At 42.0% G+C, this 21,014-nt stretch overlaps 1 protein-coding gene across 1 annotated transcript in view; it reads right to left on the bottom strand.

Moving 5' to 3' along the window:
- Positions 1 to 21,014, bottom strand: part of LOC147023596 (1-phosphatidylinositol 4,5-bisphosphate phosphodiesterase beta-1-like) — a 435,861-nt gene that overhangs the window by 171,560 nt on the left and 243,287 nt on the right. The window contains exons 6-9 of the mRNA XM_085889131.1: positions 19,955 to 20,008; positions 13,040 to 13,115; positions 7,660 to 7,760; positions 4,516 to 4,682 (exon numbers count right to left, since the gene is read on the bottom strand). Coding sequence (XP_085745257.1) covers positions 4,516 to 4,682; positions 7,660 to 7,760; positions 13,040 to 13,115; positions 19,955 to 20,008 — 398 coding nt within the window. The remainder of the gene's footprint in view (positions 1 to 4,515; positions 4,683 to 7,659; positions 7,761 to 13,039; positions 13,116 to 19,954; positions 20,009 to 21,014) is intronic.

The following is a 21,014-nucleotide window of genomic DNA, read 5'->3' on the forward strand; positions in this document are numbered from 1 at the left end:
AGTAGCTGAGGGGGTGTATAACATTGGGATTGTCATGGGTGTACTGTGTGTGAACGTCTTTAGAGTTGTTGAGGAACTCTGGGAAGGGTTCAAAACAGCATAGCACTTACCTGGTGTAAGTCTTCTTGGGTTGCTTTATGCAGCTTCTTCAGCAAGAGGAGTGTGGGAGGGATCAATTATTTATATAATCCGAACTACCTGGGTTTAGTTGATTAGGTGAGAGTTGATTGGCTATTCCCTCCATTCACTGGTGAGAGATGTGGGTGGGTGTTTCGATATACTAAATACATATATATATATATATATATATATGGAACAAAACAGGGCCCAATATGGTGCTTTCAGGCACAACAGCCTCCACTGGAAGACGAGATGAAAGGATATGGTTACCGACTGTACATGCTGATTCCATGCGCAAAGGAATTAAGCTGCTTGGCCAGGAATTAAGGTGGCCTTTGATATCACAAGCAAAAAGCTTGGTGAGCAAAGAGCGGTGCTCAGGATATGTTAAAACCTGGTCACTCGTTTACGGTTCAGGTACTCTACCCATTGTTGAGAGAGAAGCAACAGCATGTCTACATTTTTGTGTTCTGGGTGGAATGTAAACTGACAATCATAGACCAGGCCATTTGAAAAGAGGAAAGGAAAGATTTCGAAACAGGAAAGATTTGAAGTTAGCAGCAATGATGGATTCCATGACTTTGCTCATAAATGGAAGCCAGTTGACTGCCCTGTAGATCAGAGGATTTGATTTTACACCCTTCGTGTTTGTGTATGGGAATGAAAATGACTGTATTCCAAGCAAATGGGAGACAACCTGACATAAAGCACAAGCTAAGGAAAGCAGCAAAGTGGGATTTGAAAAAATGGGCAATGATGCCATCTGGGCCCATCGGAGAAGCAGAGTGGTTGTTCGAATTTTTTCAAAGCAGGTTTGTTCGAATTTTTTCTCAGATGAAAATGATTCTCAGAATATAAAAAAACAACAAACACAACTCAGTATCTAGGAGGCAGTGAGAACAGGGGGGCATGTTGGGGACAGAGAGACATGTTTAGAATGATTTGGAGGCAAAGTGCCCATTTAAAGTATTTGTTCCTTAAGGCCCGGTCACACCTTGACGTTTTAGCCAGCGATGGCAACGTATTAAAATGTATGTAAAACGCTGGCTTACGTTGAACTTTTGATGTTTTTTTTTAAAGATTCGGACGTATTCATAGCGACTTGGTCTTATGTATAACGCATTGCTAACGGACACAGAACGTTTCGTTGTGTTATAGATAACTTATACCAACGAATGCTGAACCTGTTGTCAGCCTACACAACCGATGCCCAACGATGGTCTAACTTAGGCATAGCGCGTTGCACGCATCGTCGACGATGTCGTGACGTAGCCAATTAAAAGGCTGACGCACAACGATTCGAATCATAACTGCCGTAGAAATGGAAGTGTCAACATCGCGGTCACACCTTGGCGATCTTGCCAGCGTATGCCGACCTAAGAAAAATGTGTTTAAAACGTTGGGGCACGTCAAATACGGTATGAGTAAGTTTGGTATACGTGAGTAGAACGTTAAAGTACGCTATCATACATCATAGTAAGTAGAGTACGTCAAGAAATTTTAAACATGTTCAAAATTTTTGGACGTACTTGGCGTATGACACACGTTCCGCATGCGATGGGGATAAGTTTTACACACGATATGCAAACGCTTACACACGTCCACAAACGCTACTTATAAGCTACTCATAAGTCGAAACACGTCGCGGTAATGTCTTTTTTACGCAAAACCTATTTCTAACTTATGTTTGATGTGCTTTGAACCAATTCTTTACGTAGTCCCAACACACATCGACGTATGTAGACGTATTCCAATGACGTCTTCCGGTCGACAAAAAAAAAATAAATGAACGTGTTTCTAGCTTACAACTGCCATATAAAGACGTGTTTCCAGCGGTTTTGGGAATTGGTATATAAAAATGGTGTTCATAAAAGGGGAACCCAACAGTGTTTTCGAGTCCTTTTTGAGTCAATGTCCATGTCAGCAGTAACAGTATCAGTATTAGTATTAGTATCAGTATTAGTAGTAGTTTGTTCATGTTGGCAGTAGTAGGTGAGTGTGAGGGGGAGGGTGTGGGTTATGATGGATCGTCCTTGCATCCGCGTGTCCACGGGTAGGAGACATCTTTTCACCATTGTTCGAAGTTCTTCGCGGCTAATTTTTTATGGGGCTTTTTCAACAATGAGCTATAGCTTGTTTTTACGATTTAGGTCTATTCATAACGGGTTGGACAAATGCACAATGAACTAATAATGTGCATAGAGCACTTTGATTACTTATAGATACGATATACCAATGAATAATTATCGTGAAGCCGGCGTTCACAAACTATGCCCAACGATAGCCTAACTTATCCATATCGTGCGGCAGTTTATCTTTGCCGGTGACGTAGGGTTTGCTATTCATAGGCTGCCACTCAACGATTTAAATGGCTGCATCTCCACTATTGAAATTAGACACTTGCGCTCAACAATTGGATTTTTTTTACACTCAACGACTTTTAAACGGTACCACTCAGCTATTTTCATTGTTTCCAATGAACAATTTAAATTGCTGTCACTCGCCTTTGTTTTTTGACGCTGGGGTTTGGAAATTTGAAGCGTTTCTTCTGAACGTGTTAAAACGCTCAAACTCGACTATTTTAAATAGACGCTGCCGATGGACAATTGGAATCATAGCCAAGCTAGACATCGAAGTGTGAACATCCTCGTCATGCCGAAGAAAAGTTTGAAGAATGCTGCAAATAAGTGTCCTGGCCGTGGACGCTGACGCAAGGACGATCCATTATACCGACGTCTTTCAGCCTATGAGTAATTTAAAAGTAACGTCTGTCGACGTGTGGCAACGATCGCGTAACGTGCCAACAACACGTTAATCATAGGTTAGAAATAAGTTTCGGGTACGCTAAACATTACCTCGGCGTGTCTCAACTTATGATTAACTTACAAGTAGCATGTGTTGACGTCTGTCAACGATCGCAGACCGTGCCTACAACTTGTGGCCAGCGTAGCGGAACGTGTGAGTCATACGCCGGCATACGTCGTGAAATTTCAAGCATGAAAAAATTTGAGGACAACCGAAAAGTACAACGTTTAAAGCCAGCGTACAACAACGTATGGCAGTGTTTTCAGCGTGCTCTCAATGTTATCAAAACTTACCCATAATGTATTCAACGTGTGCCAGCGTTTTAGAAAAAAAATTCAAAAATCGGCATACGTTGGCTAAAACGTCAAGGTGTGACCGGGCCTTTAGGCCTAAGTCACATTTGCTCTACGGCGAGGATATGGCGGCCATACGCTCTCTGAATTGACAGAAACGTGCGGCGGACACAGAGTTTCTGCGGTGGCCTCAGGGTGGCCCTACGCCATTTGGCTATCATTTACAGGCCGTAGTGGTCGCCGTGGAATTATAACGCGGAGTCATAACATTTTTGCATTTCTCTGTTCGCCGTAGCAATTCGACAAGCCGAAAAAAAAAAACTGGTAAAAAAAAAATGAACCCACTCATTACCGTCCGTCTGGCCGCACGTTCGCCTTAGGGCCCCCCTGCGGTTGCCTTGCAGGCACCTTGAGGCTACCTTGCGTCTGCCTTGAAAATTTTATGGCCGCCGCAGGGCCCCCCTAAGGTCACCGTGCGACATCAAAACAAAGACCGTACGGCAACCCCACGTTTTCGGTCTCCACAATTTCTAAATACGCCGTGCAGCTCCTCAAAAAATAAAAACATATGTGACTGCTACATTGTGTGACCGTGGAAATACTGCAGCCACAGTATAATTGCTAGTGGCCGCAGATTTTGGAGACCCCACGGCCGCCGTGGCAAATGTGACTTAGGCCTGAACACCATTCTCACAAACTAATCTCCACAAGTGTTCTGTAGCTGTTGTCACCTGCAGTTTTCACATTTGACAATTTTTGTTGTGATGTCAACTCAGTGTGCAAAGGCAAAGCATGATTGTCTTCTTTTTTACAAATGGCAATTTTTTTTAAATGACAGTTAGAAAAACATATTCATGAGTGACATTATTCTATCAGAAGGTAAAATGTACTGCAGGTGGGGCCAGTGGGCAAGTTCGGGGAGGTTCATAAAAGAAATGTGGCTGAGGCTCATGGATATGGAAAAATGAGAAAATAAAAGCATGCTGTAGAGACTGAGAGAAGGTCACGAATTGAGACTTTTCTCATGTCCACATGTGAAATGAACTGAAATATGATAAATTGCAATAATAAGCCACTATACAAAACTGTTTCAAAAACCAGGTCACAATGTGGACAAGGCGTCAGAGAAAAGTGCACTGCCTCCATATTTTAACATGTTTCGTGGGGTAAGTTTCATCTGCCCCTTGAAGGAATGTGTCACTTAGGTTAAGCAAGCCGAGGGTTTGAGGGTAGGGAACCGGTCAGAGCACCGCTGTAGTTTCAGGTGAAATATACCTTGTAGTTGATCAAAGCTCACCTTTCTGGGTGAAAATCTCATTCCGTTCATACTTCTCCACCAGTTGCTGCACCTGAGCTGGCTTCAGGGGTGGATAGAGGATCTCATTGAGGCGAGGATCTCTTTGGCGGTTGTTAATAAACTCTGTGAACTGTTCCAGTGTCAGATATGGGCGGTTTTTGGCCCCGCTGGATGGGAATATTCAGATGTGGCATCATCAACTTTTCGTTACTACAGAATTGTATTAACAACCAATATCAAGCTTTCTTTCGCAATTGCATCATCACAAGCCAGACCCAAAGGCAATAAAGTCAGTGTTACTACTTCTGGTTGGAGATAAAGTATATAACATTGCCTGGAGATGCGAGATCCAGCACTAAAGAAAACCTCCACCAAATTTTGTCAGACGTAATGGAATTGTGGGTACAAACCATACTGTACTGATTTTGAGATTTCTTAAAGGCCAGCCAAAAGTAGCTTTGCATTTCTGGCTTCAATCAGACAAGTTATACAGGTACTACAGAATTGCCACAGTTGTCCGGCCACTGTGTAAGATCATTCATGGTGTTTGCTGGCATCCAGACTTGCCCCAAGGCAATATCTTGCATCAAAAACATGTTGAATTTTATCCACTCTCCCCACTTCTTCTCAACCCATCCTCCTATTCCTCCGATCCTGATCCCTGAATCAAACTTATCAATCACCATTATGATCCCACTTGCTCACTTGTCATTATGTTGCATTTGAACACTGCCAAGGGCATCATGAGACAGGGCATGCAGTTCTCAGCATAGTGTCTTGTCCAAAACCCTTGGCACCATTTTGTGTGCCATCTGCTTGGTGCTTTCTACAGACATGTATTAATGATGGTGCATTGACAGTTCCTGTGTTCTGCACACTAAAGTCTTATGGAGCAAATCGTGTGTTTGATCCCATGTGTGAAGCGAGTATATTCGGGTTCTTACAGTGAATTAAAGTCCATATGTATGTATGTATGTATATATATATATATATATATATATATATATATATATATATATATTGTTAAGGATCTGGAAACCATATGCATTCAAACATACAGATGTCCCAAGAGTCAGTTATTCCGTTAAGTACATGTGAGACAAGTCCCTTCCTTTTTTCGAGTGGGAGAATCAAAGGTGTGCGTCGCGATGTCCTTTTAAGGTAGGTTATTACATCTAACGACCATCCAACAGACCATCCAACAGAACATCCAACAAACCATCCAACAAACCCTCTAAAAGACCATCCAACAACCAACCATGGTACCTTCCAACGCTTGCAACCCTCGCCTCGCTGGCCACAGAATACGGGGCAAAAACGTCCAGTTCACTATTCCTTTACACTTCTACAAACGTTCCTTTTCAGCGTTGGATCTTCCCCTTGATGAGTCAACACGTGTGGGGGGGGGGCTCCTGGTTTGGCTGAGGCCCTGCCCAGAAAGGGCGGACCCCATGAAGACCCTGTCCAATCGGGGCGGACGGTGACATCTGTTTCACCGAGCCCCCGCCCCGTTCGGGGAGGTCCATAAAAATACGACGCGATCCTCAGAGTGAAAGTTTTTTGGAGGAGTTGAGTTGGTTGGTATGCGTTGTGAGGTTTCAGCTGGAGTTTGGGGCGTTCGAGTGGATTTCTGCATTTGGCTGGCGTTCGTTGGAGTTTTCCTGGGTCTCGTCCGCGACCCTGATCTCCACCATGGGACTCCGACTGCTCCGCTCGGGTTCCTCCATGGGCACGAGCCCCACGCGTGTGACTGTGGGCGGAGCCGCATGACCATTAGCAGGTTCTGCACCATGGAGCACCCCCTCCCTTCAACGTGCAGGTACCCAAGCGAACTGTGACCCACAGCTCGTCTCTCCCTCTCTGGCTGCGGGGGTCTTTTAATAAATCATCTGAGTGTGCGTCTGAGTGCGTGGGCCGTCTTGTAAGTGGAAACTGCATAAGTGTTTTTGAACATTGTAAATTCTTGCTTGTATATTCCATGATAAGTCTTGCTCTGTGACTTCTTTATTGTAAATAAATTACTGTAGAAATGTTCCCAGTTCGTTTCCGTCCTTTCTTTCATTGGTCCAGCATGGTTCGGTTCTGAGTTTTAGCCGGGTTTTGATACCTGATAATCCGTTCATTCTAGCTGGCACGACTTTGGCAGTTCCGCACGACTGCACCCGAACCGGAGTTGGTAGTCGGTAGTTGAAACTCTACCACAGTCGGTGGAGTGACCCGGTTCGAAAGTTGTCTGACCATCCACAAATGTTGCCTTTTTGTTGTGTTTTCTCTCCTCAAATCACAGGTCCTGGGCCATGGGTCGTGTAAATATTCGAAATGTACATAGTCCTAACCCACCTGTTGTTTGTTTAGCGCCGGCAATGTAGTTAAGTTGTCTGAATGAGTTTGTTAGTTTAGTTACGCAACGCACTAGGTTATTTAATTTTGGGACATGCATTCAAAAGTGACCTGGTTGAGCAAGACGTGCCGAGGGCGTGGTAACCCGGTAGACGACACCGCGTAGTTAATTAGGAAAATTGGTTCGAGACAAAAAGACCCTACGCTACGCGGTGGAGGTATTGGCGTCCACGGTGGGTTCAGTGACCCGCCGCCTCACGGAGTTATCCGTGAGCGACGGCCTACAATTCCGGAGAGGTTGGTGGGAAACAACGTAACCTCCCCAACCTAGTGGTCGTTCTCCCCACCGGACCCCCGGCCTTCAAATATATATATATATATATATATATATATATATATATATATATATATATATATATATATATATATATATATATACACACAGAATCACACGCGCACGCACGCGCGCGCACACACACACACACACACACACACACACACACACACACACACACACACACACACACACACACACACACACACACACACACACACACACACACACACACGCACACATCATATTTGTTGAAGTTATTTTATCTCTAATGTAATGCAACAAAAAATGTGGTCATATAAATCATTTTCGTTGTTCTTTTCATGAGGCTCAAATTAATACTCACATCCACACCTGCAAGGAAACACTCAAAGACATCAATCAGCTCAAGTATCCCACGGCATGGCACGACAGTATGATCTCTCTGCTTTAGTTAAGCGTATAATCAGGCATTTCATGAAGAGCCTTACATTTCAGAAAATATCGTATCAATCTCGGGCCGTGGGCAGAGATGTTTGATGAATCTTCTGAACACCTCAGCCGTAAAATCTGCCAGCTTGATGGCGTCGTTCTGTGCGAAAGAATGCGCATCGGGGCAGCAAAAGTTTGTGACCAGTTATTTCAGAAAGTGAACTTGCTGGCATTCACAAAGTCTAAATATAGACAAATATTACAAGCATTGTGATCCACGATCATATAAAGGTTTTTCACCACTCCAAACACAATCATACATGATTCACTGAGCTGCAATGAATTATATGCAATCTTTCTTTTCGGAAGTCTCCCATAAATTCTTGAATGTGTTCGCTACAGAAACACACGACTCCTCGCAGCTCATTGAATTGCTTGGTCCCAAGACAAAGGAAAGGCTTGCAAGTGGATTACAGCTTAATGCTTGAGAATTTATATCACAGCTGTGGGATTCAAAAAGGAGTACAATTTCACAAAAACAATCACAACAAATATTAGGTCATTAAAAAATGTTTTTTTTTTTTAACATTCACCTTTAACGACAGATTTGCTGTCATGATTTGCACAATTTTGCAAGAAAATGACACTAGAAAACTGTCAACGAAATGTTCCAACTCATTCCCATATCCATCTTTCAATCTACCAAAAACTTTATCTGTGGATTGCAGAGAGCTAGTGGTAAATATTGTCACGAGCCCAAGGGCTTTCCACCACTCATGTGAGGTTTGACAATCAAGACCAGGCCAGCAACACAGTACCTGACCTGTTGCAAACTATTCATAAAGGCTTTTCCATGGTTCCTTTACTATCTCAATTGCCAGACAAAGGAAGTGGTGCTTCAAATGGCTAAGGTGATCAGCAATATTTTTGTTTACATGAGCGAGGCTCATGGAAGAACTGGAGCAGAATGGAAGGGGAAAAAATGGAAAGGGGGAAACACTAACAGCAGATTAAAAGTGAGTGAGATCAAGGTGAGGGGGATAAGGATACATGGGGGTGAACAAGCTGCACACAAGCTGAATGAAACAGCAAGAAGAGGAGGGGAAAGACGATGATGAAAAAGAAAAGGAATAAAACAACCAACTAACAAATGAAAGGAATGGGTGGGAGGAGGAAAAAAATTGCAATAACATGGAAAAAGTAGTGCTTGAGAATAGGATAATTTGGGGTACAAGATATAATGAGTGTGTATGGGGGCAGTGGTGAACCTGGGGTAGTGGCAAACAGCTGCCTTGAAGCTCTGAATGGAAGAATGGGTCTGAACAGAATGAGGAAGTTGGTTCCAGAGGTGAGAGAAAAGAGGAAAAATGAGTGGCCTTGACACTCTGCTTCATCGTGGGAGATCACAATGATTTTGAGGGGCTTGAATTCTACCGCATCAGGAAGGACAAAGTGTGTGGCAGTGGCACCAGCTCAAAGGAACAGTACTCTGAAGGCTGCAAATGAAGGCTTTGTCGGTTGTCAAAAGGTCAGACTGGCCAGGGAAAGACCTTGCAAGACGAAGGGTGGCCAGTCGGCTTTGGAGGTCATTTTGGAAAAATGGTCTGTCCAAGAAAGGTTATGGCTGATGGTGAGGCCCAAAAGTTTGAGTAATTATCTCTTCAAATGGTTTGGTTAGGCCTAAGTCTCATTTGCTCTATGGCGAGGATACAGCGGCCGTACGCCCTCTGAATTGACAGAAACGTGCGGCGGCCGCAGAGTTTCTGAGGTGGCCTACGCCGTATGGCTATATTTTACAGGCCGTAGGGTCGCCGTGGAATTATTGCGCGGAGTTATAACTTTTTTCATTTCTACGTTCGCCGTAGCAATTCGACAAGCCGAAACAAAAGAACTGGTAAAAAAAAACCCACTCGTTACCGTTCGTCTGGCCGCACGTTCGCCTTAGGGCCCTCCTGTGGTCGCCTTGCGGTCACCTTGAGGCTACCTTGCGTCTGCCTTGAAAATACTATGGCCGCCGCAGGGCTCCCTTAAGGTCACCGTGCGACATCAAATCAAAGACCGTACGGCAACCCCACGTTTTCGGTCTCCACAATTTATAAATACGCCGTGCGGCTCCCGAAAAATAAAAACATATGTGACTGCTATATTGTGTGACCGTGGAAATACTGTGGCCGCCGTATAATTGCTAATGGCCGTAGATTTTGGAGACCCCACGGCCGCCGTGCCAAATGTGACTTAGGCCTTAGGAAGTACATGGGAGTGTTTGCCAGAGAGTCCTAACAGAGAGACAAGGGTGAGTGTGTGGGATTTGTCGAGATTGAAAGTGTTCCCAGGACCAGCTCCTGATTCTATCAAAGTCTGCAGAGAGGGAAGAGGCTGCTGCCTCTGCCTATATGAAGGATAATAAATGATACGGCAGAGGGTGGGATAATTAGCAAAGAGATAGGCAGGATTTTCCAGGGAATCAGAAATATCTTAGATGAAGATGAGGAACAAGACTGGGCCAAAGACACTGTCTTGGGGCACTCCAGCCTTGACAGGAAAGGAAATGAGCGGATCGGTTAAGAGTAGGATCTCTTGACAACAGGCTGAATATGGGAGTGGAGGAAGTCAGTGCCTCATGAGAGGAAGTGGCCTTGGATACTCGACAGTGTCAAATGCTTGAGATTTGTCCATAGAGATGGCACTGATCTCACATCTGAGATTGAAGGCTTCCATCGATTGTTTTGAGAGTAGAAGCAACAGTCCAAGGCAGGATGACTGGGTCTGAAACTGAACTGATGATATGAGATATGATCGTTGGAGAAAAGGAAGGCTTTGACGTCAACTGCAGTGACCTTGCTTATAATTGGAAGCACACAAATAGGCTTGTAGTTAGGAGGATCCTTTTTTGCACTGCACCATATTTGTGTATTGCAATGATGTTGGCTAACTTCCAGGCAGACAGAAACTGCCCCAGAGAGAATGATCACATGAACAGAGCAGAAATAATATGAGCAAGAGCAGCAGAGCAGGTTTTTAGGACACTGCACTGATGTCGCCTGGACCTGTCACAGAATTGTAGTCAAGGTTTGCCAGAAACCTCTCCACCTTCTGAAGTGGGAAAGGCACAGTATCCATAAACAGTTGGGTACAAAAAGGTCGGGGAGGTGAAGGGAGTGAGGGTTTGGGTACATACAATTTGGAATCAAACACAGAGTTGAAGCATTCAACCTTCTCCACGAGCTGAAATACCCAACCCCCCGGTGGATTGCTCCCAGTGAGTTGACCGAACCTTGTAGGAGTGCCTCCTGTGAACATAGCAGGTTTGGTGATTTATTTCATGGATGTCTCAAATTGGAACGACAATGCTGTCTGTGTGTCATTACCAACAAAGTAATGGCTACCAACTATTTGACAAAGCTTGCATTCGCGATGTGAAAATAGACAAAGCTTATGCCTGCTGTTATTCACGTGGGAGCCAGATGTATCAGGCAGACCTACCTGAGGGAGCCACCGTATCTGGTTTGTGTGTTTATCAAAAGCAATGGGAAGGTCATATCTGGGCCTTGTGAATGCACAGGGTAAATTTAAAACCAACTTTTAAAATGATGATATTTCATTATTGTCATGATGGGGGAGGTGGGAAGGGGTGGCACTGGAAGATGTGATGTCTATTATAGATATTTTTTGTCTGGTTCCTGGACCACAAGAGAAATTATACTGTTTTTGCATCTATTTCTGAAAGTGTGTGTGTGTGTGTGTGTGTGTGTGTGTGTGTGTGTGTGTGTGTGTGTGTGTGTGTGTGTGTGTGTGTGTGTGTGTGTGTGTGTGTGTGTGTGTGAGTGAGTGAGTGAGTGAGTGAGTGATATCCAGTGCCGCTGCTCCCTTGTATCAACAGAAATGGAATGAACTCGACAGCTGTCCTCCAAGGATATGTCTCGTATTTCCTTATTTTTGTGAATCTGATTTGCATCAAGGAACACGACAGTTATGTTTAACCATCCTGAAAACATCACTCTTTCGTCTGAATGCTGAAAATTATGTTAAAAAGACTAAATATTTGACTTTCAGATTTCTCCCTCACAATGCCAGGTTAAAATGCCCCATCGAGCAGAACTGAATCACTGAAAACGCATACACCGCGCATGCGCAAAAGGCCTTATTGGCATTCAAGCGTCATTTTGAAAGTCCGGTATTGGTAAGCAATCTTGAGCATTCTCACATGCAACCAACTATCACTCAAGCAAAAATGTTAAGTGTAAACAGTTAACTTTGAAGAATTGCTGGATTACCATGTATGAAATTGGAGAATAAATGGATGTTCGTCCTTAGATGGCCAATGTGACTACGACAACACGAACGGAAATGGATTATGAAGTTATAAATCATCCCCCATATCATCCAGAATTGTCAGATTGTGATTTAAAATTATTTAGAGAACACAAAGAACAGCTGAGTGGCATTAAATTTATGAATGATAAATAAGTAAATTTTATGCAGATTGCATTGAAACACTAACACTTTATTTTGACAAGCAAAGCATGTGTAGCTGGAGAATATAATGGAATACTCATCGACGAAAGCTATAGTTTTCGACTACATGAGTGGACAAGATAAAGAATGGATTTCATCAACTAACAGGAAGGCTGAAGTTTTTTTTGAGTATTTGTTCTTTGGTCAGAGCAAAATAAGGAATATCTTGTCCATTTGTGCTATTTTGCTCCATTAATGCTTGAAAAACTTCAACCCCCACCTCATTTCCCACAGCATCAACTTTTTGCAGGAGAATACTTTGAGCAATAGGCATAGTTTCATCAATCACCCAGTAACTTTAGATTTTCTATAATAAATGGTCCATGTCGACCTTGAACTGCTCTTTTTCTTTATAGAATAATTTGAATATGATATTTAAAAAAAATACAAGGCAGCACCAAAACATATGGACCTCCTTGTAGAGATACGAAAAAAACATACAAACATGCTTGTACAAATATGGTGGGATGGGGGAGGAGGTGGTACCAATTTGTGCCAGTATGTTGGTGTGGGTTTCTTTCACAGCACAATCAGGACTTGAAATGTGTTCTGGTGAAAAGGGTCTTCTTTGTGCAAAAGAGGGAGATTGAACGTTTGGAAATTCTTTCTCATTTTGAAAAAAGTCGAGATGAGTGTGTGTGCAAGATGAGCAAAACCAGTGGACACTCGAGTCCCTCAGAAACTTGGCAGCATACCAGCCCCAAGGTAATACTAAATTGAAACAAAGGGACCACATGAAGGACTGAATTTAGAGAACACTGTCTTTTTAATTCAGTGCTTGTTCAGCATTTTGATTTATCAGTGTCAGTTTCAAATCTTAACACTTTGTTTTTAAAAATAGGGACATGGAAGAACATTTTGTCTTTGGTAAACACTCGTATGGCAGTTCAATGTACATTATGTGTATTATGATTGTATACTCACCCTGCCGCATGGCAGGTTGCAGTACTCCAGCGAGCATTCCACACGGCGCCGATCTGACGATAGCAGCCGAGTAATTCTGAGTGAAAATAACGGGCAAAGACAGACCTTGATAACTCATTGAAATCCTCAACTTTAACAGCAGTTGTTGATGGGAAATTTTAAATATACATAACTGGTGTTGCATTCTTTACAAAAGGGTAATTATCATTAAAATTTGATAGAACATGGATAAGTCAGTGATTAAATTTCTTCCATCTTGTCTAGTCCGATGTTCAAACCTTTGTGATGGAGTTGGAATCCATGCCAAAATTTCCCATTCAATGCCACTGCTACTTTGAGTGGCTTTCAAGGAAACATTCTCTCTTTTCCCCCCTGTCACGTACCAACAAACTACTGTACTACTATAATCCCAAGTTAATCCTTTGATTTTCTCTTTTTTTTGTTTTCTGCCTTCAATCACTCATTTCTGAACCACACCCAAAAACTCCTCGCTCAGCTCTTTGAGCATCACAAAACTTCCAGATTAATTGATTAAAGGTTAATTGACTTATCTTACACACCAATTATTTTTGAATAATATAAATAGGTGTTTGATGAAACTTTAAATTCAAAAATAGCCCTGTGGGAGACTGACAGATATTTCCCCACCAGGCGGGGTGAAATGAGGGATTAGGGGGAAGGGGCCATGGCCCCCCTTCATGAAGTGGTACGGTCATGGGGAGCACAACTTAAGTTAACAGCATGGTCCTGAGGTTTCATGAAGAATTTGATCTGCATCTGGCTGTCGGTTTCTGAGAAGATTTTAAAATAAATTTGGTGAGGAAAATATGTTTTAGTGAATTATGAGGGATGAGGAAGGGAGGCCATGGCCCACTTACCACGGGAGATACGGGCATGGGGGGCACGACTTAAGGTTCCGGTATGGTTACGATGCCGCATAGCCAGGTTGATATGGATCCCGTTGTTGGTTTATGAGAATATTTTTGAATAACACACCAATATTTGGGGCAAACCCCCCTTTCACCACCTTTAAATGGGTAGATCCAGATGGAGAGCGCAACTCCATGAGACCTTACTGTCCTAATGCATTACACCAAATTTGGTCCGTATCGCTCAGGTAGTTGTGGAGATGTTTTAGTGAAAATGATGGATTTTGGGAGGGGGCCTGCGGCCCCCTTTCGGGGGAGATACGGCCATGAGGAGTACAACTTAAGGTTAGGGCATGGTCCCGATGCCTTGTGGCGAATTTGGTCTGGATCTGTCTGGTGGTTTCGGAAAATAATATTTTTCAATACAATACCAATATTTGGGGTAAAAAACCCTTTCATCCCCTTTATAAGGGGCACATCTGGATGGGGCGCACAACCCCATGAAACTTTGCTGTCCTGATGCATCATACCAAATTTGGTCCATATCGGTTGGGTAGTCTTTGAGAAGATGTTTTCGTCAAATGATAACCGACGTACAGCCACCGGAACCCATTCTATGAGCTTATTTCAGAGAAATAACCTAAAAATGATTTTGACTGCATGAATATTGACAGTATAACAAGCTATCAACTAGAACGGGCACTCGGTAAAGCGCATACCTTCGCCGCCGCAACTTTTTTCCGGGCACATTTGAAAAACGTCATTTTAAAACGTCCATGACGTCACAACCGTCAGTCCGATTGACGTCAAATTTGGTGTGTAACCTCCTTGAAGGCAGTCCAACAAAATGGAATGATAAACACTGAAAAATTAAAAAGTTGAAAAATGACATCATCTTTTGATGTCATTTTGACGTCACGTCCAATCGGGGACTACCATTCTGAAAGCTCGTAGTTCACTGAACGTTTTAACGTTGGTTTCATGTCAATCGCTCTATTAGATCTGAAGCTAAGCCTACAAGTATATTTTGACCTTGAGTGTGACCTTGACCTTGACTACAGAGTTAATTGGCAAAACCTGTACATCAATAAACAGATATTTTGGTACTGATCCTAATGCCTGGATTTGGGAGACTTTGCTTTATAAATTATATAGATATTTGAATGTAAAATATCAGGACATTTTAGCCACAATTGAAAAACGTCATGTTCAAACGTCAATGACGTCATAACGGTCAGTCTGATCGAAGTCAAATTTGGTGTGTGACGTCCTTAAGGTAAGTCCTACAAAACAGTGTGGTCCAGGAATCAAAACTGATGAGATCGAAACTTGAAAATTTACGTCATCTTGTGACGTCATTTAGACGCACTTCCGATGACGTAACGTCAAATGCGACACTACATATCCGAAAGGTATCTCGTCATGGAATAATATGGCGGTGGTTGCATGTCGATAGCTGTATTATGAAGGAAGTTATGCTCAAAAGAGTGTTTTTGACCTTTTCATGACCTTGACCTTTGACCCGATCGCTCCCAAAATCTAATCAAATCGTCCTTGGATACTCACGAATCATCCCACCAAATTTCATGCAATTCGGTTTAATACTTTCTGAGTTATGCGAATAACAAACAAACACACATATTCACAAATAAATAAATACACAGCGACCAAAACATAACCTTTCGCAGAATGCGAAGGTAATAAACCATATTAACATGTGTGTCACTGCTACTACTTTGACTCTTTAAAAAAAAAAATCCACGGCAGCCAAATAGTAGCTACAATTCTTATACGTTGTTTGATCTTTGCTTCCAATATCTGAAATTGGAGAAAAACAAGAAAAATACCAAATATCTGAGTGTTGGCAATTTTCAAAAGCAATGGCACAACCCTCATGTACAAATTCAGCAAAAGGATGACAATATTTTGGAATTCCTGGCCCATTTATTGGAGTAAGTCCAGCTGACTTGAATTCAAGGAAGTACAAGGAAATTTTGACAAAGGAGGAGGCCATTTGTCCTCTCGTGCTTGTGCCATATCCACATGTCAATTGCAACTGTTCAGATGCCTGTTTTTTGGCTTGTCGCTGTTCGGGGGATGGTACAACATCCAAACAAACATGAGGTGAAAGCAAAGGTGAAGGCGTAGCCAAAGGTACTCGAGAGGTTTGGAGGTGCAAGAGCAATAGTGAGAAATTGAGTTCTTGATGTGAAGTGCATCTCCACCACCAGGATGGGGTTTAAGCTGTAGAAGTTAAATTACATTAGACATGCACAAATAGACATTTACACAATCTCACAGTTTAGATCATGTGCTTAATATGCCTGCTTTTGTAAAAAATCATATGTGCTGCTACGTATTTTTGATGAACTTTTACATGTACTTGCTCAACACTGAATATCAAAAGTATTATGCTGCTTAGTATTGAATCCAATTAACAGTATATGTGTCTCCGTTTGTGATAAATTTACTCTTTTGTTACTTGGAAACATAAAATGAGTTCCGGAAGACAATTGTATAACTCCATAGTATTCCGGCATTAAAACTTGTATTGAATGTATATGTTAGCCCATATAAGCATCTGTTTTCCATAAGAAGTAAGCTGGACAGAGAGCTTGTATGCTTTCTCAGCAAAAAGCTTATCTGATGTTTGTATGTGTCCCTCGCTTCCATTCAGTTATTATCTTGTTTTTCTTCCTCTGCTTTTCTAATACAATGCATCCCTTCTTACCCCTTTCCCTCCCTCCTTTCCTCTTCAAACTTGGATAAGAAATACAATGTACCCCCTTTCCCTCCCTCCTTTCCTCTTCAAATCTGTATAAGAACTGTTCATGAGCACCTCCCTTTTCCATGTACTGTATTAAAGATTTGAGCTCTGGTGCATCAATCCTGAGTTGGAGATTGGTTTCTTCGTCAAAGCCTATCAAACTGGAGGAGACGATACCCAAAAAGACACATTAAGGAGTCAGAGACGTCCTGCAGGAGGAAGGATTCTGGTAAACAGATGATGTCTGGTTTATCAGCAACGACGTGGATTGAGAGATGTGAGGTCAGAGCGGAGGTCTGAGGTGAGGTCCACACAGTTAGGGACAGTGGAGGAAGCAATGTTGGCAGGATGCAAGAATGTGGAATAAAGGTAGGAGAGGAGCGGGGCATGGGGAAAGCTGGGAGGTTGTGGGATGGGGTGGAAGAATTTGCTATGGCATGGAATTGGTGCAAAACTGTTGGGGTATGGGATGTGGAGGAAGCTGAGAGGAAGTGGGTGAGGGGGGTTCTGAAAGGGGACAGTATGAGGGGGAAGTTGAGGAGGGAAGCCGAGAGGGGGCAGGGCAAGAGGGTCTATGGGAGAGGGCAGGGCTATCGGGAAGATGGGAGAGGGGTGAGGGGAAGCTTTGTGAGAGTGGCATGAGGGGACCTGAAGTCGAGGGATGTTGAAGAGGGGGAAATAGAGAATGGGTGGGGTTGCAAAGACGTGGGAAGGGTACTGGGAAATGTAGGAGATGTGAGGAAGGGTTCTGATGTGGAGGGGTTTGACAACGTTGATGGACATGAAGGGGAATTTATTTTCATGTACAAACAACCTCTGTAAACTGAACTTTTCAAGATTCCCAATCTGGATAGATGGAGACAGACATCATGGGAGAGATTAAATGAATGATTGTTGAAGGCAAAGTGGAAAGTGGTACTGCAGGAACTGGAGGAGGGTTCATGGATCAAGTGTTTCGGAGTGACACAGGTTTGTGAAATAAGCCATATGAAGAAGAAAAGAAGAAGAAAAAGAAAAAGAAGAAGAGAACATGTGGGGTGTTCCTGATGGAGAAATAAGGAATGTGAGTTATTTTTAAATGTTCATAAAATATTTAAAGGAAGAAGCATTTCATTCAATGAAGATTCAGTTTGGAGATATTGAGAAAAATAAGGGATAAAGAATGAAGTACCAGCTGAAGAAAGGAAGCGGAAAGAGGCACACGGCGTCAGAGCAACAACATTTTCATGCTGATTCGCTGTTGCCTGAGTGAGTGTGCCAGTGCCACAGGGACACAAAATACAACAATACAACACAACAAGGTAGGGTTTAACATGGAGAATTGCACAAAAAACAAACAGCAACACAGGGCCGAAAATATAACAGAAAGACATGGATCTGGTCTGGAACACCGAGATTTGATGAACTGGAAAGAGGAACTGTGCAATGTGAAAGCAAATGTCCAACATGCACAGACATGGAACTGGAAGTCAACTGGAAGGACACTCTTCGACATCGCCGGATATGCCTCCGCCCACATTATTACATTATTATAATATTTGTACCAAGTTTGATCTAAATTCCAGAACCCAGATTCAAAATATTAAATAATTCTGGCTGCCAGACCATGCATCCAATCAGGTTGAAATTCAAAACATATATTCACCGTGACTACTAGATCATAATTGTGAAATTTCATGTCAATTGATAAAGCTGTTCAAGAGAAAGAATTTTAAAAAGATTTTCATAAAGGCTGCCAGACCAAGTGACTTAATTTTTCGTGAACACCCTGGTATCCCCAAGGCTTTGGGAACATGTAGGTGAAATTTCCCTCGATCTGTCAAGCCCTTCTGGATAAAAAGTTTTTTTAAAGGTTTACTCTTCAAAATATCATAGCTGCCAAAGCATGTGCCCTACGACATCATATGTGGAGAACTTTTTGTTCCCCATAGATAGGCGATCATACCTGTAAAGTTTCGGCATGATCTGTTCATGCGTTTCAGAGAAGATGTTTGAAGGTTTTTATGTTTAAAAAAATATTGCTGCGAACCACATGACCGATGACATCATAAATGTTTTTCCACCATACAATTTGGCCCAAGATGACCCTCAAAAATTTTCATACCGATCCGATAAAGTGTTCGACTTTTGCAATTATGACCAATGGCATGACAAAAACTACTTTGGAAAGAACTGTTCAAAATAATCCATCCCACTCCCCTCACATGAAAATCAGGATGATGGTGCTTTAACTGTTCTGGCTTCACTTGTGAAATGAGCTTCAGATTATTATGCAACAAAAGCTGACATTTAATGACCCAAGATTTATGCTTCATTCTCAAACTTTCCCTCTATCTGCATCCTCAACACATTGAGAACATCATTCAAATCTAATTGACTAATGCGAATGGCATCATTAATTTACATTTTTGTCATTTTACTGGTTTACATAATGATACCATCCATGTCAGGAAATTCTGGTTTTCAAAGGACCAAATTCACCAGAAGGCTCATTCACCAGAAGGCTGTTTTCATGTTGAAAGGAGTTGCTGCCTAAAAGATGTCAAGAATATAAATACAGCCCTTTTTGTATCTGTTGCAGTAATTTTCCTGCATCTTCAATGACAGATTCACTTGGGCATCTTTGAGAAACCATGAACACTTTTTATTATCATGATCCTCAAGCACTCAAGATATCGAACCAATTCATCTTTGTTGCACACCCAACCTGTCCACCAAGTTTTGTCCGAATCCATCCATAACATATTGGGATATCGTGTTCACAAACAGAGACAGACAGATAGATAGATCGATAGACAAAAAGGGGTGAAAACATAATCTCTGTCCACCTTGGTGGTGGAGGTAAAGTTGATTTCCGAAAGGAAAGTTCAAAATAGTTTCCGTAAACTTTGCAGAGTATTGTATGTGCAATTGTGTTACAAGGCAGTATCGTGGAGCCGGACTTTGAAACTATCAGTTGATGTCCCCATTATGGAGCAACCTATTTTTAATATATAATTAATGAGGGTAAAAGTTGTACTCTATATGAAGTGTTAACTTTCAGAGATTCACCATAAGGAGATTCACTGTTTGTATGAAATTAAGACAAGCACAGCATGTCAAGAATTGCAAACATCTCATATATTGATATCAGAATAATTCCAGGTTTTTTCATCAGAATGTAAATAACAGTGGTGGATTTTTTTCAATTAAACAATCTTTCAATATAATTTGATAATAATGAAATTTGAATCTCAAACATTTTGAAACACGTTTTCTGAAAATCTGAGCCACACTTACAATTTAACGGGAATTTTCCCATCCTGGTTGAGCTGAAGAGTCAGTCTCGTGTACCTGCGGAAAATAAATTAATACTGCACATAATTTCATCCAAGTTTGCTTTTTATTAGTTCATGCATATTACCAAAAGTGTTTGTAGTGCACAGGAATATGTCATCTGTTGATAAATGGCCTTTTTTTCTCACAGTAATCTAATGGTCATAGATAAATAATCTTGCACACATATCATATGCAGGAGAAGGCCATTCGGAGACAATGGATAAATCAATGAAGTATACAGATTTTTGAACCTGGGATTCCAGCCATGAGCCATTGTGCTAATATGCCCAGATGTCTCAAATTGCAAACAATGTATAAACCTACTTTATATTTCAATGCAACTGATAGTCATGCTGCAACTCTGTACAACATGAGACAGGGCTAGAAACTCCTCTGTCAATAACCGAAACATGCCTCCTACTGTATTAAATACCGGCGAGTACACCCGCCCACAGTGCAGGAATACCCTTCCCCGCACACTGGTCTGCCACAATGGAGAAATAACCCAAATAATTGCATCTATGAGAAATCAGGAAAAATATCAAAAATCACAGTTTTTTAAATGTTTTTGAAAAATATTTTGCAAAAAAACCTACGTATACACTCAGTAGAGTGTATATATACCCTGAACATACCCTGAAATGTTGGTGTCGATTGGCCCAAGGGTCTCAGACCTACAGACATACATACACCACTCTTATATATTAGATGGTATTCTCTCTATGTAGGTGTGTACGTCTGAAAATCATAGAAAGAAACAGGGCTGGGTGGATCTCCACCAAATTTTGAATTTGTGTCAATCGTGCCCAGGGTCAGGTCATGGGCACAAAACAACCCTTGCCTATCCCCCACGGGAGGTGGGTGGGAGAGAGAAAGACGACTTACAATTTTCGCCTGTACACGTGCCGCAGTGCAAGTGGTTTCCTAACCCCCCGCTGCAGACAGAGGATTATTAGCCACACACAAATATATATATATATATATATATATATATATATATATATATATATATATATATATA

The sequence above is a fragment of the Eptatretus burgeri genome, chromosome 7 (genome assembly GCF_056783735.1).
Source record: "Eptatretus burgeri isolate ZD-2024b chromosome 7, Ebu_testis_v1, whole genome shotgun sequence".
NCBI classification, from domain to species: Eukaryota; Metazoa; Chordata; class Myxini; order Myxiniformes; family Myxinidae; genus Eptatretus; species Eptatretus burgeri.